General features: G+C 47.6%; 1 protein-coding gene across 2 annotated transcripts; it reads left to right on the top strand.

The window, feature by feature from the left end:
- Window positions 1-4511: 4511 nt before the first annotated feature.
- ROPN1L (rhophilin associated tail protein 1 like) lies at window positions 4512-22826 on the top strand. Of its 2 annotated transcripts, XM_033109915.1 has the most exons (6): window positions 4512-4619; window positions 4857-5030; window positions 8527-8650; window positions 9842-10003; window positions 17324-17499; window positions 18472-18535. In XM_033109915.1, the coding sequence occupies exons 2-6, from the start codon at window positions 4900-4902 to the stop codon at window positions 18533-18535; spliced, it is 657 nt and encodes a 218-aa protein (XP_032965806.1). In that variant the 5' UTR covers window positions 4512-4619; window positions 4857-4899. The 2 variants fall into 2 exon arrangements, with proteins under 2 accessions (XP_032965806.1, XP_032965807.1); XM_033109916.1 differs by lacking the exon at window positions 4512-4619 and having other exon boundaries at window positions 4872-5030; window positions 18472-22826.
- The last annotated feature ends 810 nt before the right edge of the window (window positions 22827-23636 follow it).

The raw sequence follows: 23636 nt of genomic DNA on the forward strand, positions 1-23636 counted from the left end.
AATAAAGTGAATGTTAGTTGTAGCCTAGTTTTTTTTGGTTGGTTTTTGCTTTATTGCAAGATTGCTTCAGAATCACAGAAATGTGCGTTATGAGTCAGCATAGACAGATAATCCAGATATTTTTAAACATTAATATGTAAGAAAAAGAATTTATTGAGGTTACGTGTGATTATAGGCCCTCCTTTCTAAGTGTAAATGTAAAATTAGAGGACACACCCCTCCCCTTCCCTGCCCCCACTGTCACTAGCAAGAGTGGAGCCCTCATCTTGTGCCCCGCACCTCTTCCTCGGCTACAGGACCCCAGCCTCAGAGCTTCGTAAGGTGGATTCTTGGATAGAGGAAAGCCAAGCAAATCCATGTGATGTAATTGACCATGTCTTGGAGGAAAAGGAAATGAGTGCATGAGGACTGTTTCCTTCTAAGCGACCTGTGTAAAGAGATCCTTTGTTTCCAATTTTTCTGTTTCTAGGTTCAGTTTTTTCTATGCTTTTTAAGTAAGTGTATTTTTATATATTTTAAATGCAGTGGTGGTAGGCAAAGTGCTATTTGAACCATAGAGCATCTTTAATCTGTGAAGATGAAATTTTACAGCAAAGGAAATAGTACGCTGAATGTCAGAAGGTGGCTGGCTGTTAGTTACTCCATCCCACCCGGCAGTTTGCAGCTCCTCTAGTTGCAAATATAGAACTGATATCACAAGTGGGTTAAGGATCTAAGGAGGTAACATTCTCTCCTTCCCCCATGTTTTTTGGTGTCTGATTTCCTGCACTGTACTTGGTCTATAGTTAAATGAGGCATGGAGTCTGCTTTCAAGGAGCCTAGTTACAATGGAAAGGCACAGGAAAATGAGCAAAATGTTCTATTAGAGATAGAAATAAAATGTCACGAGGAACACAGAAAAGATCCACCTGGGGGGAGTCTGGAATGCCCTAGGTACGTCCTCAATTACTATTTTGTACGTATGGGCACTCTGCCCCCCCACCACGACAATTCCTCTTTCAGCCTCCTTCAGTCTACTTCCACTCAGCCTCGTACTTCACTAAAACTGTCCATGGGTCAACAGCCAGTAACCTGGGTGGAGGTCTCTTTTTGCACCATTTTACATATCTTGTCTTTTTGAAATTTCTTCCTTTTACGTATGTAAGAGTATCATGTCTTTTTGCTTCTCCACGTTTGTTCAGTAACTCTTCTTTGGAGCAAGAAGTTTTGTGCCAGGAACCCCATTCATTACTCCTCTGTTCTTTGCTGAAACATGAATCCTGCTGGCTGCACAGATCCATTGGTCTGATGGAGTAGAACAGAGAGCCCAGAAATAGACCCACTTGTATATGGACATATATGGCTTTTGTCAAAGGTGAAAAAGTCGAACAAATGCTGCTGGAATAATTGGACATCCTGATGCAAAATTAAAAATTGATTCATGTCTCAACATATGCAAAACTTAACTCAAAATGGATTATAGTCCTAAATGTAAAATTCCAAACTGTATATATAATATCTAGAAGAAAACAGGAAAATGTTCAGCCTTGGGTTAGGTACAAGTTTAGATTAGATACAACCCCAAAAGCACAAGCCATAGAAGAAAAATTTGACGAATTGGACTTCATTAAAATTGAAAACATCTGCTCTTTGAAATAACATATTTAGAGAACAAAAAGACAAGCCATGGAGTGGCAGAAAATATTTGCAAAGCATTTCTGATAAAGAACTTGCATTTAGAATAAAGAAGTCTCAAAATGCAATAGTAAGAAAACCTATTTGGTGATTTAAAATATGGGCAAAGAATGTAAACACACTAAAGGTGATCTACAGATGGCAAGTATGCACATGAGAAGCTGTTCATGAGTCATTACGATAGGAAAATGCACATTAAAACAGTGCAATACGACCACATATCTATTGGAAAGGCTGAAATTAAAAGTACCATGTTGGTGAGGGTGGAAGAGCGGGAATTCTCAGACTGCTGGAGAGAATGTAGAATGGTACAACTACTTTGGAAAATAGTTGGGCATTTCTTAAAAGGTACTTACCACGAGAAAAGAAAGCATAAGTCCATATGCAGACTTGTATATGAGTGTTGATGGTAGCTTTGTTTGTAATAGCCCAGAGCTGGAGGCAACCCATGTGCCCATCAACATGTGAATGGACAAATGAGTATCCGTACAATGCAACAGTGCTTAGCAATAAAAAGCAATTAACTATTGGTATATACAACATGGACAAATCTTAAAATAATTCGGCTGGGTGAAATGTATGCTCTCATTTATATAAAATTCTGGAAAATACAAAGTAAGCCACAGAAATCTATAGAAAGATCAGTGGGGGTGGGGGATGGAGAGGAGGGACTTGAGGAATTTCAAAGGGGTATGAAGATACGGGGGTGTTGGATGTGTTCATTATCTTGATGGAGTTCTGGTTTGACGTGTGCATATGTCAAAACTTAACAAATTGTACACTTTAAATTTGTGCAATTTATTGGCATATTAGTTACATCTCAATTTTAAAAAGCAATACTGTGTTCATACAGGCTCTCTAATAGACCAGTTTATACCTTCTTTCCTCCACTTTCCAAGTGCCACTTTCTTCTCCCCCTTCCTCATGTTTGGCTGATAAACTTTTATTCCTATTTCACTGAGAAGATAGAAACGATCAGAATGGAAGTTTTCACAAGTTCACACCCTCTTTGACCCATGACACCCTGTGTTTACTGTGCTCCAGGCAGCCTCTAGACCTCAGGGCCTTTGTACTTGCTGTTTGCTGTCTTCATGTTCTTCCAGGCTTTCCCCAACCTCATTCTTTACTGAAGTGTTATTCTAAGTGAGGCTTATCTAAAATGGTAACTACTGGAACATTCTGTCTTTTGTATTTTTTTTTCATACTAACATTCTATAGGGTTTACCTATCTTATAGATATTTGTGTGTTTTCCCTTACTTGGATGTAAGCTCCGGAGATTCTTTTAAAAAACTATTTGAGGATTCGTACTGTGTTCCAGAACAGTCCTTGGGACATATTTGACATTCAGTAAATATTGTTAAGGAAATAAATGAATCGGAGTCAAAATAACGTACATGTGGTTAAAATGCAACCTGAAAGCCTTGTGCCATTCTGCAGAGGTAACCTAACCGCTGTCAGTTGTTTAGCACATGCGTCCAGACAGCGCTGCATAAACACGTTCACAGACCCTTGCATCCCCATACAGGGGTGTGCTCCACAGACTGCCCTACCGGCTGCTCGCTTTCAGTTTGTACTTCGTGGACTTCTTTTATGTCAGTACAAAAGTAGCTACCCCATCTTTAAATTCCATTTCATTGTGCAGATAAGACTCAAGTTTTCTGACGGTTAACCCATTTTATTATATGCTATAGTAAACATTTTTGTCCATATTTTATATACTTAAGCTAGTATTTCTGTAAGATAAATCCCTAGAAGTAAGATTGCTAAGTCATCGAAAGTATTTAAAGTGCCAACTTGCCACCAAAATGTACTAATGTATACTCAACGCCTCTCTCATGGGTGTGTGAGATTCCTTGTTTACCCGTTGCACCAAATTAGTGACTTTTCAGTTTTTGTTAATGCTGTGAATTTGGAAATGTGTGTATCTTCCTTTGGTGGGTGAGTTGCCTAAGTCGTGGAGCCATGGTTGGGGCCTGATGCCTCGGAAGGGAAGGAGGGCTTGTCATTGGCCCCTCCTGGAAATAGCTCTTTCTAGCTTTCCATGTTGTCTAGAGGTGAGCAAGGGGGAGGTGGGTGTTAAGGCAGGTGCCCAGCCAGCTCGGATACTCCCTAATCCAGGGCTCACGCCTTGCATGCTGCCCCACTGTCAGCATCCACCAGAATGGAAGTTTCTTCCACCCTTCCACCCAAAGCTACTGTATCAGAAGAGGTGGCTTATTTTCTCTCTTACCCAATCAAATTGGCTAAACCACCCTATCTACCTTAGGAAAACAAGTTACAAAGAATCTTTTTAGCTGAAAACTCCCCACAGCCTAAGAGGCTTTTAAAACTCAGATCTGAAGAGGGAGTTCGCTAGGGAAACGACTGAGCAATGGGAACCGTATGTGCAGGCGCCGAGGCCGCACACAAGCTGCCAGGGGCCGGTGCAGGATGAACCAAGCAGATGAGGAAGGCAGGGCTTCGAATTCCTTCAGGGAGGCTCCTGCAGCCTGCACGGATCAGCCCCCGCGACTTAACGGCTTCCTGCCGGAGTCACCTCGTCCCTAACGTAGCCGACGCGAGGAGAAGGGTGCTCCTTTGTGAATTCGCCACTCACAATCGACAGTGGGAAAGCGACCCAAAGGCCTTTGCTAAGGGAAACGTTCAGCTCTTGCAGAACTGAACTATCAGGGGCCAAGGGCGGGGCGGGGGGTGGTGGTGGTGTGTGTCTGTCTCCAAACCCGCGGCACAGGCGCATCGCCTCCGGGACGCCCACTGGAGACAGCCCACTGCGGCCCGAGGCTGGGGGCGGGGCGCGCGAGGCTGGGGGCGGGGCGCGCGTCCCGGTTGCCTGGATACCGCTGCGCAACAGTAGAGGCCGCTTGGAGTCCTGAGGCGCTAGATCTGGGCTGTGGCTAGACGGGGAGGTTGGCCCCCATTCTTCGAGGAGCCCGAGGAGAAGCGGGTAAGAGCCCCCAGCCCGCGCCCTGGCCCCGCGAAGCCTGCCCCAAACCTGGGATCCTGGCCGGGACCGGATCCCGGCCCCCGGTCCCTCCCCAAACCCAGTACCTCGGCCCGGCCCCGCTCCAAACTCCGGACCCTGACCTGTCCCCAAACCTGGGGAGGGAGGCGGAGGGGCGACCTTCCCGAAACCGACGCACCACGTTTCCGAAACCGACGCACCACGCTTCCTCCCCTGCAGCACACCTTGGCCTCCGTAGCCTGGTCCTGGTTTCTGGAGAGCGATGCCGCTTCCCGACACCCTGTTCTGCGCGCAGCAGATCCACATTCCCCCGGAGCTGCCGGACATCCTGAAGCAGTTCACCAAGGCTGCGATCCGCACCCAGCCCGCCGACGTGCTGCAGTGGTCGGCGGGGTAAGCGCCCGGGCCGCGCCGCGCGCCTGGGGAGCCGGTCACCTTCCTGCCGCGTGCGTGCACCCTCCTTCCTGGGGCGGTGGTCCCACGCTCAGGACACAGTGTGGGCCAGGCTTTCACTCTAGCACCGGTGGTTATCGACACCTAAGTATCGAGGAAGCGTCACGGTTTATTGACCCTGGGACCAGAAATTACTGCAAAATGCTCACTTACCTACAAACTAACGACAACTCCATCGTCGGGGAGGGGTATTTACGTAGACAGACTAAAACCTAGGAAGCAGTTGCGTTGGGTATAAAGTTTGTGCGTCGTGTTATAAAACCAAACCATTACAGTCCCTGCATTTGTAAAGTGATTTTTATTAGGAGGAATCTTACGTCTCTGTGCCTCCTCCGAGGGGAGTCCTCCCAGCGTTAGGTACTGGCTGAGTTTATTAGAACAGATGCACTGGCGCCATGCTGGGTGCGATTGCGCTAAACTCTGCCCAGCTTTGTTCACAGCGAATATGCCTCCACCGTTTCCAGACATTCCTAATTTTAAAGTTCCAAGTCGACAGGCCTTAGAACCATTAAAATAAACCCTTTTGATTTTACAGGAAAACCCTTTGCCCGTTTTCAATAAACAGACTTAGAAGCTTACTTTTATGATCACAAGAATCAGTATAAATTTAACTAAAATGTCTTAGTAACTACCATGTCAGGTTTCACCGATCTTCTCTAAACTGTATAACCAAGGCAAATTAGTTTCCCATGACTGCTGTAACAAAACCCCACAAAAACTTGATGGCTTAAGACAACAGACGTTTATTCTGTTTCAGTTCTGGTGGCCAAAAGTCCAAAATCGGTGTCACGAGGCTCAAGTCAAGTTGTTGGCAGGGCTTTGCTCTCTCTGGCAGTTCTAGGGAGAATCTGATCCATTTCCTTGCCGTTTCCCTCTTCGAGAGCTGCATTCCTTGAGCTCTTGGGTTCATGGCCCCTTCCTCCATCGTTAATGCCAGTGGGATGGTATCGACTAGTGCCCCTCTACCTTCCTGTTCTAAGGACACTGTGATGGCATGTAGGCCCCAGCCAGGTATTCCAGGATGAGTTTCCCATCTCAAAATCCTTCCATAATACGCTAACTCCCTGTTACCATTCAAAATAAGATCCACGGGTTCCATGAGTTCCAGATGACGACCTGGGGTCCCTGCGGCCCTGACTGAACTGACCACACGAGGCCACTTATTCATGTGCTTTGCCTTCTGGCAAACCCTTCTGTCGGTTGCTTTTGAAATATTCTCTCAGGGTTCTTGCCCAAAAAATTATGGCCTCTGGTTTTAACCATTATTGAAGCCTAAATAGATAGTTAGGACATGTAAGAGTTTATTTGTACGCTACAAAACATTCCAAGATTTTACCTTGTTTTTTCCTTGGAACGTTATATATGGTAACACTTAAGAGACAACTATTTTAAGCTTCACTTTCATTTAAAAGGCTTAATCGAGAACTTTCTGAATGTTCCATGCAACTAATTTCTCTCCAGAATGATTTTGGAGTTGAGGAGAGAAACCAATTCATTAAGCAGGGTGTGTATGCCAACTCTCTCAGAACAGAATCGAGACGTTGCTCAGAAGAGGGTAAATTACAGTCTGAAAGATTTTGTAGGCAGAGATTGGGGTTAAGATAAGGCAGAGGGTATTCCAGGAAGAGGAAATGGCGTCAGGAAGGAAAAAAGAAAAACTAAAAGCAAAGCAGAAAACCAGGATGCATTTGGCGGTAATTCTGCTGCGGAAGACGCACGTAGACGTTCAGGTTAGCGTTCTTTCCAAAAGAGGCCTTCAGGTGGCAGAGGCGAGTCGCCTCCCTGCCCGAGCCTGTGTCCTCTGCTGTGTCCTCCCGCTGGTCACTGTGCCTTACGATGGCCTTGAGAGCTGTGCATCATGCGTTATGGCGGAAGTGCCTTCGCTCCCATGTGCCCCAGGGAGCAAGCAGAGTGTAACACAGGTGGTGTTGCCAGTAATACAGGCTTTGTCAGCCTCTGCTCAGCTGACTCTGGTCGGGACAATTCTTTGGGTGGTACGTGAGGGGAGGTCGGCGTGTGGCGATGTCCTGTGCACTGTAGGCTCCTTAGCAGCATCCTGGCCTGTACCCACTAGATGCCAGCAGCACCATCCACCCCCTGGTGTGACCCCCAGGATGTCTCTGGAAATTGCCAGTGCCTTCATGGGAAGGGGCAGAACCCAAGTTCCCACCGTTGAGAACCGCTGCTCTACAGGCTGTATCAACCATGGTGATGGGTTTGACGGGTTATGAGGAATAAAGTCCATGAAATAATTAGGAACACTGTGGCAAAACTAAGCTCTCATCTTTCAGCCTGGCACTTTACATCTTCGGGTCCTCATTTGTCTCACTGCTGCCTTCTTTTTGACTCTCCCTCAAACCATTAAGTTAACAAAATATGGCCGGAGTTGTCTTAAAAGCATGAAAGCAAAGTCGAATTTGAGGGGATGAGACATGAAGTTTCTTTTAGCCTGTCAAATACCTGTGTACATTTTGTTACATATTCAGAGATGTTTCTAACTACTTGTCTTTTAAATGATTGATTACCTGTGGCCCTAGTGGGTGATGTGCTGTCCCTTTGCCTGGGTATGTCGTTTCTTGTGGTGGCGTTAGTCGTCCGAGCAGCGTAAGATGTGGCCCAGCCGTAAGATGTGGCCCAGCCGTAAGATGTGGCCCAGCCGTAAGATGTGGCCCAACCGCCGGCCACGTCTGGCACGTGTGCCCGAGGGCAGTGAGTTTTGCAGAGCACTGTGTCTGGCACCTGCTCTGGCACCTGCTCCCACTCCCCACCAGCCAGAGGCCGGGGGTGTGCTCCCTCTTGACTTGTTGCCTCAAACCATTTCTGTGCCCCCAATGTAAGGAACAACATCTGAGGTCTAGAAAGGAACAATTGAGGGAAAAATACTAAAACCAAACCAAACCAAAACAAAACAAAACACACAACCCAGGCGGGAGCAACGAAGGGTGGAGGAGGGGTGGTCTCTGACTTAGTGGAGTGGTGCTGCCCCTTCCCTGATCCTGGCATGTTAACATTACAGAGATGCTTGGAAAGAAGCCCCTGCAAAAGCCACAAGGCCAAGAAAGGGGAAGACAAACCCCAGCTGCCAGAGTGGAATGACTGGACTTTGCCCTTGGGTCACTGAGGCCTGTATCCTCCACCTCCTCTGGCAGCATTTCAGGACCACTCATGGCATTTGCTTGATAAGAACAGCATGCGTTTGGTCCGTTCAGTGCTTGGAGGAACCCTAGGACAGGGACTGTCGTCCCCACTTTGCAGACGGACATACTGAGGCAGCAGAAAGGGTTAAGTGGGTAGAATGGGACCTGACTCAGGCCTTTAGACTCAGAGCTCTCCCTCCTCCCTAATGTCTGTCACACTTGGGTCGTTTAAGAAATCACTTTAATTATTAATTGATTGGGTTTTGTATATTAATGCCTTCTGTGATGCCCGTTGTCAGGTATTTTTCAGCTCTGTCAAGAGGAGATCCACTTCCTGTAAAGGACCGAATTGAAATGCCTGTGGCCACTCAGAAAACAGACACAGGCCTCACTCAAGGACTGCTTAAAGTTTTGCACAAGCAGGTAGGAGAGGGCTTAAGTGATCTCAAGTGACCCTGAGATAAAGCCCAGCCGCCTGCTTACTGCCTGACAGAAACCTCCAGGATCACCCTCGAAAGTCCTTGCAGGTCCGCTTTCCCTGCAATCAACCTTCAAGGTTCATTCAGAGAGGAATCTGTTGTATCCTGTGCCTTTCTCTAGTTTAAAGAACCCAAAGTAGCTATTCATGATTAGGCTGCAGAAAACTGAAATGTAATTCTTTTAAATACCAAATTAAGATGTTTAGAGGCTACTAGATTAAACAAAAAAAAGTCTAATGAAAGTATGAAAGTATGATATTTTAGACATGGGAGTTGTAAGTCCCTTCTTGAAATACGTGTTTATGAAAGCTGTGTATATGCTGAGAAAAAGAGCATCTGAAAGATGTATCGTCCTTGGGCATCTGGCCTCTGACCTTCCAGAGAGCCTGGGCCTGGCGCTGCCCCAACAGGTTCGTCTTGCAACCCACCATCTCGCATTAGGATGGGGTCTTATTGCTAAAAACGGCACCAGTGGTATGACCTTGATGTGTAAAGTGACTGGGCCCTATTATGCATTTTGAGGTACTGTGCTTCTATGCAGGATATGTTGACTTCTGAAAATAGGATTTTTCTATGGCTATTTTAAATGAAAATGAATAACCATTGAAAGGAGTAGTTAGGAAAACACATGCTACCATTGCTCAAACCTTTTCACATGAACACTGCTGGCCGATGGCAGAAGTTACCCATTTTCACAGATTGTTTTAAAATCGGAGAAAGAATACATTTATTTTCAGTTTCAGGATTTCTCCCATTTTAACTGTTCACAGGTGTACGGGGTTGGATTTTAAATGTTTTTATTTGTTGAAGTTACTTTTTTTACTGGTAAGTAGTTCAGACAGACAATAGAGAATCATACACCATCAGCATGCTCATTTTATTTTTGCCATATTTGCTTCACAGTCCTTATTTAAGAAGTGAAATGTCAACATCTAGCTCACCGCCCCTCTCCTTGCCCGTGTGCCCCTCACATTGCCCCTTCCCTCCCCAGGGGTACCTGGGTCATGGACTCAGAGTTCACCTGTCCCTGTAGGGGGTGGGGTACTTGGCATATGTTTAAGGATTCACAGCCTGACATTATTTCATGGGCTTTTTAAACCTATATAAATTGTATCATATTGTGTTTCCTAAACAGTGTGGCCACAAGCAATATGTGGAATTAGCCGACCTTGAGCAGAAATGGAAAAATTTGTGCCTGCCAGTAGAAAAATTCAGAGCTGTCTTGCAGCTGGATCCTTGTGAACACAAAATGGAGTGGATAAAATTTTTAGCACTTGGATGTAGCATGCTTGGTGGGGTACGTACCTAGAAATAGCATATTGATAATTCTATGTAATCATAGGCCTGGCTGAAAAAATTTAGGTATTTCAGGAACTGAAGGAAACACTTTCGTTACTTTAGTAACTTTGTCGCAGAAAAGCAAAATTTTTTTTCAGATGCCTGTTGTATTATCAGGTTTATGGTTATTTTATTTTACAGAAGTTACTTGTGTATACCTCAGTTTAAAACGTGTTGACAGTACATAAAATTATGGATACTATTAAAATATATTTAGGTTTTAGAAGAGAATTCATCAATGACTTTTTATTAAATTGCACATCATTTGGTAAATGGATAATATCTGTTTTCTTAATCTGCCGGAAGGGGCATAACATATATTCCATACTTTAGTTAAAATCTATTATTAGTGACTAACAGAGACAGTCCAGCTTTGCTGATGTTAAAGAGTGACCCAAGCAACTTAGTACTGGGGACCCCGACGACTCTCCATTTCTGAGGTGAGAGCGATGGTGAGACCCGGAGGCCGGGGTGTGAGGGCGGGTTGGAGCTGGAGGACACTGAAGGCAGAACTCCCTTGGGAAGTCGAGAAGCTCTCTCGTCAGCTCCCTCAGTGAGACACCTGGTCAGGTGAAGGGAGACTTACCACGTTAAGCACTGAAGAACGGGCGTTGAGAAAAGGCAACTATTGAGAAAAGGCAACTAACTACCTTTACAGCAGAGATGGGCTTTTTTTTTTTACCCCCTCCCTTCACTCTTTGGACCCCAGCATATGTAACTGTGTAATTCATAACCCTCGCTTCATGGCGCACACTCATCTTAGGGCCAGGCATGAGCCTCTTTGATTCAATTTGAATTTGTAAAAATTACTTTAGGTAATACTTCCCTACATGATCACCAACACAGGCAATAACCTGCAGCGAAACTTCCTGTGTCCCCCTCCATCCTGCCCCCGGCCTGCCCCGTCTGAAGGAAGCAGGCTGTCCTGAATCTCATGCTTCCCTTTGAGCACATCTGTACCCCAAGAAGTACCTTATTTAGTGGTAGTTTGTTTTATCTTTTTTTGGGGGGGAAGAGGAACAGGACTTTTTTTTTTTAAGGGGAACAGGACTTGATTGGGGAACAGTGTGTACTTCCAGGTCTTTTTCCAAGTCAAGTTGTTGTCCTTTCAATCTTAGTTGTGGAGGGCGCAGCTCAGCTCCAGGTCCAGCTGCCGTTGCTAGTTGCAGGGGGCGGAGCCCACCATCCCTTGTGGGAGTCGAGGAATTAAACTGGCAACCTTGTGGTTGAGAGCCCACTGACCCATGTGGGAATCGAACCGGCAGCCTTCCACGTTAGGAGCACCGAGCTCCAACCGCCTGAGCCACCGGGTCGGCCCCAGGTTTTATCTTTATGGAAAGTTAATTATGTTGTTAGTAATCTTCCAGAACGTTTTTGATTTCTATGTTTATTCGTCTGTATCATTCAAGACTGCTGTAGATGCTTCCTCTGCTGCGTAATGCCCACTGGGGGGACATACTGTAATTTCCTGCCTACTAGTGGCCCCAGTGAGAAACTCTGAGAGCCCAGTAAGGTCAGGTGTCAGGCTGCTCACTGCCCAATGTTTTGCTCGCTTTTGTTGTGCCAGGGGCTGGCCACTGGCTGACCACATAGCAAAGGCAGGCTCAGGAGTCACCAGCGGAGTACCTCTGGGGGGTGCTATCAGGAAGGACACAGACAGTTTTCATCTTAATTAAATTTAATTATTGGAGAAAATTTTATGTTGCTTTGTTCCTTTGGAATTCTGTGAAATCAAGATTTTAATAATATAAAATTAGTATCTAATGTTTGAATTCATGATTATACTCTGCGCCTCTAAACTTAGTTGTGAAATTTAGATTTTAATAATGATGAGAAAGTAGAATATTTCGAAAATCTTTGGGGATCTATCTTTGTAATTTCTACGTCCCTAGTGGTGAAAATGAAGCACTAGATTGAAAACCAAACAGAAGCTGTTTTGGAAGATGAGGTCTCTTATGCACGTGCGGTGTGTGACACTAGATGGAGACATTTTATCAAGGATGGAGCCTCACCTTCTAAGCTGCGTACTGAGGAAGGGAACGGAAAAAGAGCAGACAGGCTTCTCTTTTCTTCCTGTAACGGGTTACTTGTCCCGTGGGCCAATGTGGGGCCCCGTCCTGTCCCCTCACGCAGCCACCTCAGCAGTACTGTTGGCCCCTGACTCAGATGGAGAACACTCCTCCTCCGCCAGCCACCCAGCCTGGGTCCCTTCCCTGCGGCTTCGGCTCCGCCTGGCCCGGCCCCGCCCACAGAGCAGGGGTTCAAACAGCTTTAGGGGGCAGGGTTCCAACGCGGCTCCTGCGGAGACTGGCCTCATTGACGCCACTGTATGCGCACCTTGGCGGGATGGCTTGGAGGTGTGCTAACATGAAGCTGTGACGTCCAGGGGGTGATTGTCGTAGTTTGGCATCTTAGCATTTATCTTTATGCTTAAAAACAAAACCCAAAACAACAGAACCTTCAAAAAGAAGGAAATGAAGAAGTGAAGCGAGATGATGAGGAGTCATTCAGAATGGATTATTGCCTCTTCACTTTTCTAGGTAGGATTTCACTAAAATTGGAATCTAGTCTCTCTGCTTCAACACGATGGACGCTATTCTGGCAGCTGTGTGGCTTCTGGCAGATACAGTCTCTGTGCTATTGAATTTCTCTTAAAAATTACTCTGGCACTGTGAATGGAAGACCAGAACGCAGTCTTTCATTCCTTTGTTCCTTCACAAATGTTTATGGCGCCGCTGTGTGCTGGGCCCTGCACTGGATGGAAGGTTCTGGAGTGAAAGCGAGAGGCCCGCACCCTGCATGCAGCGGTGGAGCTGGCATACTTCCCTCCCTGGAGCGCTGAGCTCCGCTCCGGCCATTGCATTGAAAGCTGCAGGTGGGGGCCAGGGGCATGGTGGGGCACCCCAGGCAGGTCAGGTGTGGGGTGCAAACGCCCCCCTTGGTGTGGTGGTGGTTCCTGGCCCCCGCCGTGGTGCGCGGTGTGCTTGCCTGGGGAAGTGATCCCGTCTGCACGTCGATGACCTACGCATTAAAGCGGTGGATAGAATTGTTTTGTGTGTTTTTTAAGCTTAGGGATCATTTTTAAGGCATCGAAAACTTGTGAGGCAAACCCCCCACCCCTGCGCACACTGAGTAAGAAGGTTCGTAATGGCAAACCAGCCGACCCCAGTTAGGCTTGGAAAAGCATTTGAGCCTTAGTAATTGTGACAGCATCGGTGTGCCATGACAGTGACGCATGTGTGTGACATCGGTTTTCCGTGGGAACAGCAGTGGTCGTTTGTAGGGTTCTCAGCAGGGGTGGGGATGCCCAGAGCCCTTTGTTTTCTCTTTACTCCCCGCAGCACCCCTTTGAGGAAGGCCCTGGAATCATAGGATGCTGAGCTGTGGAGACAGGCTCTGTAGGTTGAAGTGGTGGAGCGGGATTTGAACTCAGAGCACGGGCTCAGACCTGCCGCTACCAACGCGTGAGCACAGGGGTACGGGGACCCCTCTGAATGACTCTGTAGCCTCAGGGGTGTGCCACCCACAGGTTGGGGCCACCATATGAGAGCCCAGAATTTCCTGTCTCAGAGAACAACTAAAAAGTATCATCAGTATCATTTTATGATCTAAAATGATTCACACCCGAAAAGGCTTTCAGTGTCACCTCCCAACAGCACTCACTGTGGAGTCCTTTGCACACTGTCTGCCCACGGCTGTGCTTCCATATGTAGGATTTGGTGTCTCTGACCTGTCCCAGGGCCCTTGTGGCCCACGGTGGAGGCGGTGTCCTGGCCTACTCTCCTACTGCTTTCCATTCAGGTTTCTGCAGTGGCCTCTAAAGCCCGTTCTGAGATTGCCAAGAAAATTCCTTGCGCTCCGAGGCCAGTGACAAGATACAGCCGCCGCCATGAGTGAGGCCTCCGGACTGAACGTGTTCCCCAGAAAAAGGGGCCGCTCTTGGCCCCTGGGCTCACCTGCCCCCAGTGCCACTGGCCTTACTGCTGAGTCCCTCCTCTGTGGGGAAGAGAGGAGAGGTAGGGAAGAGAGGAGAGTTGTCACTGTGCTCACATCCCATCCACACTCATCGGCAGGTGCTGGACATGGGGGCCCCTGCATCGCTTTCCGGGACAATGCCACGGGCAGCGTCCGGCCGGCCTGGATGGGCTTCACCCTAGGGCCCTGTCCCAGCCTCCTGCACAAGGAGGGTTTCCCCCGTCACCTGCCGCAAACCCCAGAACCGCGTTTTAAATGAGAAATCCTGTGAGGATAAGAAAAAGGAATGAAAAGGATCGCAGGCTTATAGAACATGAGGTCTGGGGGTTAATACCACTGCTTGAGCACCGTCAGGGGTCAGGACACACCTCAGGGAGCGAGAACGTCTCTGTTCTTACTCTGTTTGAAGGGGTCAGTCAAGATATTGTTCTCATTTTTATTTCCACACCCGCTAAAAGGGACACTTTGCGAGCATGTGTGTCATCATGATAGCAGCTAAAATTCTGCAATTGAAAAAGTCCACAGATTTGGCACGCCGAAGACGCTGAGGAAGTAGCAGGTGCCTCCATGCCTGTTTCTCACACGTCTGCCCTTTAATTTCAGATGATGGCTCAGGTGTGCGCGCGTGGCTGATAACGCGCTGCTGGCCAGTCACCCTCCCGGGAAGTCTTAGGTACCCGAGGGGAAGCTGTGGCAGGAGGTTGGGGGAGGCCGCCTGCCGAGGGGGTGAGCAAGCAGCCTTCCTTCCTACCACCCTGTGGAGTGGAGAAATCTGCTTCTGAGTAACACAACGCTCGGTGCAGAACTGTGCTAGTTGCTTTATGAACGCTTTTGGATGTAAAAATGGCTGCAAGTCTGAGCGTGAGAAATGTTAACACCTGTAATGTCATCGCGCCTCTGCAGAAGGCGGTGATGCTTGGATGTTTTGATGTATCTTTTCCTTAAATACCTGTTCCTCAGAAGTGTCTGGACATCCCGTCACCACGCAGACCTCACTGCCTGCTCCTGGCCAGCGGCTGCCCCCCCCCCCCCCCGCCCTCTTGTCCTTGCCTGGCCCCGCAGGCCGGCACTCAGCACTCAGTGAGGACTTCCATGCGTGTCAGATATAAAAGCAGAATCAAGCGTTATGACATGTCTTTGCAACGTTTCAAGCAAGGCACACATACTGTAAAACTTTAGTTTCACACAACTTTAGCTTTACCAAGTCCTCGTTCAAGGACAACCTTGTAGGGGGGTGGCCGTGCATTTCCCTGAAGAAGTGTGGAAAACAATCTGTTTTTCAAATTGAGCATCATTTCGCTGCTCCCTCCACCCCGCAGAGTCAGGCCAATGTCAGGACTGTGCTCTGTACCCCAGTGTTCCATCACAGCCAGCGAGAGTAGGAAGTGGCTTTCCAGACGCCCTGAGTCCCAGCCGATGGTGATGGGGGAGTTTGTTCTGCTCAGCCTTCATCTTCTCCAGCTGATGTCTGGAACCTCGAATATGGCAGCCTGGCTGCCCCTGTCATTCGCTCCTGAGCCAGCCCGGCAGCTGTCAGCGGTGGGGGAATGTGGTGTCAGCAGGCCGAGTCCTGCACTCCGGTCCCGCTGGCTTACACTGGGCCAGTGACTTAGCCTCCCTGAGCCCCACCACCCTTACCTCACATGGTTACTGTGAGGAGCACAGGACCTGGCTAGTGAAGCTCTCAGCGGGGCCTGGCACGTGGCAAGGCCGGCCAGTTCTGTGGGAGAACCTCACTTCTGTCCTGCGGCCTTGCTCCTCCCCCCACCAGAAGCACAAGGTGACTTTTCTCTGATATTTACTCACTGTGAGAACCTGCTGGAGCTCCTGGAGCATTGAGGAAGCAAGCTGCCGTGTTGTGCTGTGCGAGGGCCACATATCAGGGCCCTGCAGGCAGCCTGAACAGCACAGGGCAGCCTCCAGCCAACAGCGAGCAAGAAGCGAGGCCCGCCAGTCCTACAGCCACAAGGAAGTGAGTTCTGCCAGCAGCCTGAGGGAGGGTGGAAGGGGGCCTGAGCCCCGAACTTCTGATGAAGGCCAGGCTCACACCTTGACCGGAGCCTGACAGGACCAGCTGAGCTTTGTCCAGACTCCAGACCCACGGACACAGCAAGATAACAAATGTGTGTCATTAAAAAAAAAGAAAAAAAAAGGCCTGGCTCCAGCCCTTTGCCTGTCCCTACGGACGTCAGAGTGCTGTCTCCACAGCGTCACTGTTCCAGTCCGGGAGGTCTCCCTACACCTGCAGCTTTCCCCTGGGGATTGGCCTTGGAATCCGCCCACTGTTTATTTTTTTTCTTGCTCTTTCCTCCTAAGTGCAGCCCAGATTCATTCCTGCAGGAGCTCCCCTGGGGGAAGGCCCTGATTTGCAGCATTTGCCCATGAATGTGGTGTAAATACTCCCACCGCAGCTGATTTCAGCCTACCAACATGGGATCAACCTTCTCATAAAATTCCTGGGGGTTTCACAGCCGGTCTTCAGGAGCTGCTCCCACCCCTCATTGCTGTCACCCTGCTACCTACACAGGCTTCAGACCCTGCCACTTAAGTCACCAGGAATGGACAAGATCTAGTATGGAAACCAGCTCTCGTCTGTGACACAAGCGATGGCTCCCCCAGCCTGGATGCGCCTCCCCCCACCCTGGTGGCGTGAAGGGGAGGGTGGGCTGGGTCAGCATGCCCTGGAAGCTGATGTCAGTGGGGGTGGAAGGCTTCCCTAAGGAGGACCAGCATTCAGGCTGAAGTCCAGGATGTCCACCAGGGTGGGGTGGGGGTGACTGAGGGCGAGAGAATGAGCGAGACGCATGGTGCACAGGGGGAGAGGCGTGCTTCCCAGAACAAGACAAGACCCAGAGCGAGGGCGGGCCCTGCACGGAGCCCGAGGGGCAGGCGGACAGCAGCAGGACCATGCACCCCACTCTCCAGAGGTGACACCTCTCGTTGGTGACAGTTTGTTTAGTCCCTAGGTGTGTTGTGGGGCCAGAGGGGCTGGAAGGTTCTTGTGTTGGCTTAGGAGGTCCATCTTATGGAGATCAATGCTTCCTCTTGTCCTGAACAGTTACTCCCATTTCAATACAAAGTCTGTGGATTACATTTTTTTTCACACCCATTGCATCCTGATCAAACCTTCCCTTTTTCTTTCTTTCTTTTATGGCGATTATAGATTCACCTAGTTCTTAATTTAGGTGGAGAATGTACTTGTTGGAGAATTTCTGTAAAGGATCCTGGAGTGTTTATTCTGCTGGGTCTTTGCTTCCCACGTTAGCAAACCCGACAGTAACTGTCCCGTTTGTGCTGTTTCTAGAGCCTCACCAGCGCGATGAAGCATTTGTGCGAGATCCTGACCGCTGACCCCGAGGGCGGGCCCGCACGCATCCCGTATGAGACTTTCTGCTACGTCTACCGCTACTTGTCCGAACTGGACGCGGAGATCCCTATCGCGGATACGGAGGTGTACCTCGCCTCTCTAAAGGACAGCGTGTGAGTATAAGCACCCCACGCACACAGGCATGTTGGTCATTAGAGATCGCCCTTTCTCTTACTCTTTTCTCTGCTACCTTGGTCCCAGCTAGTCCTGCTGTGTCAGGAAGGACCCACACTGAGAAGTTTCTGAGTCCTGCTCAGGGAGCTGGTAGTGGTTCTTCCCTCGCTGTGAATGTGAGCTCCAGCTGGCCTTCATTTGGAATTAACACAATGAAAGCAGTGACCACATGTTATCTTGCAGCTCAAGGAGCATAGCGGGTGGTCAGGGTGACAGGCGTCATCGTCCAGCCTCCCTCTCTTTCTCTAAGTGTCCACGTGAGAGGCAGTTCCACAATGCAGTGGCCCTGCACCTGTAAGAGATGGTTGAGTTTTATGGTAAACTACAGTTTAGAACCACTACCAACTTGTGTTCCTTTTACTTTTCAAATATGAGCCCTAGAGACAGATCTCACTTTCCCCATTGACATTGAAAGTCAACACTGTTGCAGTTCAGTATTTTTACACTACATCGACTGACAGCAGTTGACTAATAGTCACCATCATTCAAGAAATAAAAATGTCTATAAAGAGAAGAATTGAAAGCTATACTATAGTCAACACCAAAGCCTCATAGACTCAAGAAGACAGTCCTTTGAATTTTAGTAGACCAACTTTTTAAATAAAAGGGTGATTTTGTTACCTAGTGACTAAAATTTGAATTGTCAATAAAGAAAAATCTTTAAATATCATCTGATATTTCACCTAGAAATAAATGCCCATTTTTGTACAAGAAAATAGAATGCTTTATTTTTAGAGGTAAGAATTACTGATTAGAGACCATAAATAATCAATTGTTTAAGGTAAAACTTTAAATTATATAACTTATATTTAAGTTACACTTAAATTATACTAAACCATATTGTTTCATAAAATTTGTTTTGTGTGCTGTGAGAAATTACTAATAAGTTTCTTTATCTGTTTCTAATTTAGAGAATCTAGAAAGAATGGCATGATAGGAATTTCAGATTTCTTCGTTCTAAGGAGTAAAATGTAGAAAACCTTGAAAAGAAAACTCAGACGTACGCCATCAATACAGAGGAGAACATATTTTGATGTCAAAAGAGGTGGTCTGTAAAACCTTGGCACCAATTACAATCTGTCGTTAACCACATACATGAGACCGTGTGAGTTTTTCTGGTAATGGGAACGTAGTGGAACTGATGGGTGTCCTGGGGGCCTAATTGAATGCTTGCTCTTCACTGCGTTCTTGTAAGAACCTTAAAGGTAAACCACTCGTAGCAGTAAAATGATCCATTTGAGTCGAACAATCCCCTTGGATGCTACAGAGCACAGAGGGGGCTGTTCAAAGGGGCTGTTCTTTCTCTTCGTTGGAAACCCTTGACCAGCAGGAAGCAGACGCTTTGCTCCCTGGCAGCCGTACCTGAGACTTGCTGGGAAGAGCGTCTTCTGCCGAAGCTGGCTATTCTCTGGGAAAAGCAGGCCTGGACACTTGTGCCCTTTCCAAGAGCAGCTGTGGCTGCGAAGCAAACCGGACAAGCAGTGTGGACCAGCGCGTGGTCCACTCAACAGGAATGAGCGTCCAGGGTCCTTCATTGGCTTTGCTCATATACAGTCTTCAAAATGACAAGGCCAGTTAGTACCTCGTACGTCATTTTCTGAGAGCTTGGGGATGGTTCGGCTTGTTGGTTCTCTGCAGATTGGCCGTCATGCTAATGTTTTCGGTGTTCCAAGACTTACAAAAGCCCGAAGTTGTGAGAAGTGTTTTGCTATTATCTAAAAAAGTATTTAGTTTTTCGCACTGAGATGCGTAAAGTATATTTTCCATTAAACTGGACATTAAACTACCTTATTGGGATGATCATTTGCTTGGACTTTTTGGTCGCCCTCCCCATGAATAGACAGCATGCAGAAAGTATTCAAAAATTTACAAGTAACTTTTCAGAATTGGAATTTTTAAAAGCTTTTACAATTTTTAAATTGCTTTAAACCTTCTAAAAAGTTGACTTCCCCAAAGAATTTAAATATTTTTTCCCCTAATTGTAATGCCTCAGTATATGGGGATCAGAAGAAGAGAAACCTTCGATTTTTCTAAAGAGCAATTATAAGTCCCATAGAGTGAATAAGTGTGCCGAGGGCAAGAATGGCCGCAGCAGAAAGGGCTGCACGAAAGAACACAGAACAGCAACGGCTCCCAGACTTCTGTCCACTTGGCCCAGACCTGACAAAAGGCACATCACAGGTTTTGTGTTTTTTTTTAAAGCCGGAAAATCAGCCACCTCAGGAGAGCACATGTGCAATAGAGAGTACACAGGACAAGTGCATTTTATGGAGAGACGCTGGCCTCCTATCAGGAGACTGAAGAGGGAAATTTTAATATACTGAGTGAACAGCTGTCCCTCAGGGGACAGTGAAGGGACCGAGGACTGGGCCTGGGCTCCGTGGGCTGTGACACTGGTCTCTAGAAGGAAACCCCTTTGCATGGGTTGAGCTGCCTGGAGCGCCTCTGGGTACTGAGACACCCTCAGAGGTCTGCTGGGTTCCCAGGTGAACAAAAAGTGAGGCCAGAAGCTGAAAGGGACATGTGTTCTGCCCCTGTCCCCTTGGATGTCCCTCTAGTGCCAGATTGTTGCCAAAATCAAGCATGGAGCTAGTGGGCAAGGAACTCTGAGCGATGACGGGCACAAAGAAGCTTGTTGGAAAGACATGAAGGAAACTTAACACGCATGTTACTTAGTGAAAGAAGCCAATCTGAAAAGGCTTAACAGTGTATGGGTCCAATGACATGACATTCTGGAAAGGGCAAACTGGTAACAGTAAAAAGATCAGTGGTTGTGGGGTGGGGGGGATGAACAGATGTATCACAGAGGATTTGGGGGGCACTGAAAATAGTCCGCATGATGCTGTACTGATGGGTACACGTCATTGTACATTGTCTGCATCCATAGAAGGGACAAGCCCAGGGGGAGCTCTAAGGCCAGCTTGGGTGATAATGGCTTGGGTGACACCGACGTGTCAATGCAGGTTCATCGGTTGGACCGGAGGTGCCGCTCTGGTGGGGAAGCTGACAGTGGGGGGCTGGGCCTCTGTCTGTGCAGGGGGAGTATGGGAGGAAGTACTGACACACACTACGCCATGGGTGGGAGGAAACCTGCTCTGGCCTTAGTCCCTTGTCTCAGAAGGTGGGTCTTTCTAAGGATGACTTTGTCATGGAACTCCAAATGGTATTCCCTTTGAAAGAATTGCTTTGGTCCTGATTTGAGGCCCCAAAGTTCAAACAAAAAGAACTTGACACAGAAGCATGAACTGGCCTTTGTCTAGTTGACGCCACCTGAACACATACAACATGGGGAGTGGGGGGCTGGGACGTGACCAAAATGCAAATTCTGCTTCTGAGCATAAACACTCTTCTCAACAGCCAGATCCAAGCTGGGTTTCCAGAATATTCTTTAGAGTTGACTCAGGATCAGCAGAGTTAGAGTTGGTTGTCCACCCAAATCCTGTCCCCTTACTGCTGGCCCACGGGCTGTCCCAGTGAGGAATGAGTGGGAAAAAAAAACCATGTGGAGTCAGTACAGCTAAGCTAACTGAAAATGGAGTCTGTAAGTCAAGCTGCCACAACTGCTTCAGACTACCTGGGCTGAAGCATGAGGAAATGGCTTTACTTTCGCTAGCCTGAGGACTTAAACTTTTGAACTTTTCAGTTGGGCATCAATGTCTAGACAAAGTCCTGGAGAGGGTTACCCCTGGAGGACTTAGGAAAGGCTGTCCAGTGTCCACATTGCCTGACATCCATTACCCAGACCACCAGGCATCTGGAAGTTCACCATCTTGGACCACTCCAGGGGCTAAGAAGGCAAAATTGATTCTTCCCGAGAATTCTTTTTACTCTAAGAACGCTCAACTTTTTACTTCAGAACACTCTGGGTGTTACCTGGTAAGTTTGATTTGCAAATTCTAAGACCCTTGAATAAAACACTGTCATTTTGGAGTTTAGCAAAGCCTCCTGCTTCGTTTATACTTAGTGGACACCAGCAAAGAATGGGGAAGCGGCCCCTTAGATCTGACACCACAGTGAGAGCTTGGTGCTCTGTCCCCACCCTTCCCACAAGGTCCCAGAGGTTGTACCCTTGTATTGACTGCCACCACTGGGGCCTCGAGTGCCCCGAGAGGCTGGGCTCCATCAAGGTGGAAAAGGAACGAGTTTTGTAACCAGACAAAAAGGGGGAGGCACACTTCTGTCCCATGTTTGTCCAGGAGCCCCCAGTATCTTGATCTAGCACCTAATTAAGGTACCATGCTGCTCTGTGCCCACACTGGATGGTTTGCTCTCAACTAGATTTTCAGTATTCAGACAGATGACCTCATCTCATTAAAGAGAACACTTTTCCTGTTCTCATGCTGAGTTGGACTCTTTCTGTGACACAGTGGAATCATGTTTATTCTCCTTCAGACCCTGCAATTATTTATTTTTAAAATAGCCATAGGAAGTTTGGCTTTCAATCAGGTTGTTAACTGTTTTTGGGAAGTTCACTCAAATGGTTTAATTAATAACTGCAGGATTTGCTGTATCATTAACTAATCAATGTGTTGGATAAAATATACTGTTCAAGTGACTGGAATGTTTAAACAAAGCTTGAGAGGGACACCAGTGAATACATGCTTTACCTGTGTGGAGACTGGGGCGGAGTCCCCGAGGACCTGATGGGACTCTTAGAGGTTCAGGCATGAGGGACCGTGTTCTGTGCGTACGCCGAGAGGAGCCAGATGGCCCCGTGGGGATTCGTCACCTCAGGAGACAAGATTTTTCCAACTAAAGCCACTTCAAAATAGGCTTTGACAATGATGGAGCCTGAGCATTAAAACAAAAACCCCTGGTAGTTGTGAGGCGTGGGTTTGGAAATATCTGCTTTCTCTTGATTCAGGGGAGTGAGTCGGGGGGAATCAGGATTGGAAATGCCACGAGATGCAAATCAGCTGATGGGACTTGGGCCTCATGGCTACAGGACATGTCTGTCCCATGGAAAGTCACGTCAGAAGTCTGTCGCTGCGGCAGTAACCAGCGAATTACTTGGTTTTCAGCCTCTCTGTGTCTGTCAGCTTCTGTAGTTTTCACTTTAAAGAAAGTGGTTTTTGTTTTGTTTTGCTTGATGTTCATGATGTGTAAGGAAGAGAAAAGGTGGCAGTAGAGACGATTCTAGAAGTCTGTGGTCACCTCGCATGATGGGATTCTCGGGGGGCTGGGCAGGGCCAGTAATTTTGTTCATAAAATGACTCAGATACAAGTCACCCATTTAATTTATAATTAGCTGCTATTTCCTGGCAATCACTGGCATCCTTATGAATTCTTGTAATGTGAGAAAATCTGGCTTTACAAATGGTTTTCAAATGTAGTGAGATTTTTATATATGCTCAATTTAACAGTTAATACAGAAGAAACATATAAATTATTTGTTGAATTTGATTTTGCTATCTCTATGATTTACGAACTATGATTGTTTTCAAGCCTTAAATATTTTCACAGGGCCGTGGAGCATTCAGTAGCCTGGAGGCTCTGTGCCTTAGCATCTAAAGGATGAAAGGCATGCAGACACTCCCTGAGGAAAATCCTAACTCTATTATGCTGCTTTGCAGAATTCGTTCTCCTTGTTTATCAGAGTGGATTCTCACCAGAGGCCCAGGAGGCGGGCTGCAGAAGTATAATTAACCCCCTTTTCTAGAGGATTGAATCAGAACTAAGAGGCTCTGGGTCCTTCCCCTGCCTCTGTGTCCTGAGCTCTGGGTCCTTCCCTTGCCCCAGAGCTCAGGCCCGCCCACCTCACCTCACACTTCTGTCCCTCTTGACACTTTCCACATTCAACAATATTTCTAATGTCTGCCACATTTCCCTGGTGCTGGCTCTCCATGAGGTCAGAAGGCCCAATAGGTAAAGTAACCTGAATGGGTGTTGATGGGTTAATGTGCAGTCTGCCCCGGAATGGTTGGGTTTTTTCAGAAGCCTCGTGGACAGTTGGTGTGTGACCCCACTGAGATGGAGCGGGAATCCCATACTTTCCTGTGCTGAGATGGAGCCCGTCCACCAGGGATGGAGAGTGGCTCCCTCCTGGGCACCTGCTCCACTTAGTCACCCCCTCAAA

This window comes from Rhinolophus ferrumequinum, chromosome 7 (assembly GCF_004115265.2).
Source record: "Rhinolophus ferrumequinum isolate MPI-CBG mRhiFer1 chromosome 7, mRhiFer1_v1.p, whole genome shotgun sequence".
Lineage (NCBI taxonomy): Eukaryota > Metazoa > Chordata > Mammalia > Chiroptera > Rhinolophidae > Rhinolophus > Rhinolophus ferrumequinum.

Excerpts from the sequence above, each read along its gene's own strand:
- ROPN1L (XM_033109915.1), top strand. The coding sequence starts at position 4,900 with ATGCCGCTTCCCGACACCCTGTTCTGCGCGCAGCAGATCCACATTCCC. Across the intron at positions 10,004-17,323 it reads GATGTAGCATGCTTGGTGGG|AGCCTCACCAGCGCGATGAA; the intron begins GTACGTACCTAG and ends TGCTGTTTCTAG. Across the intron at positions 17,500-18,471 it reads GCCTCTCTAAAGGACAGCGT|AGAATCTAGAAAGAATGGCA; the intron begins GTGAGTATAAGC and ends TTTCTAATTTAG.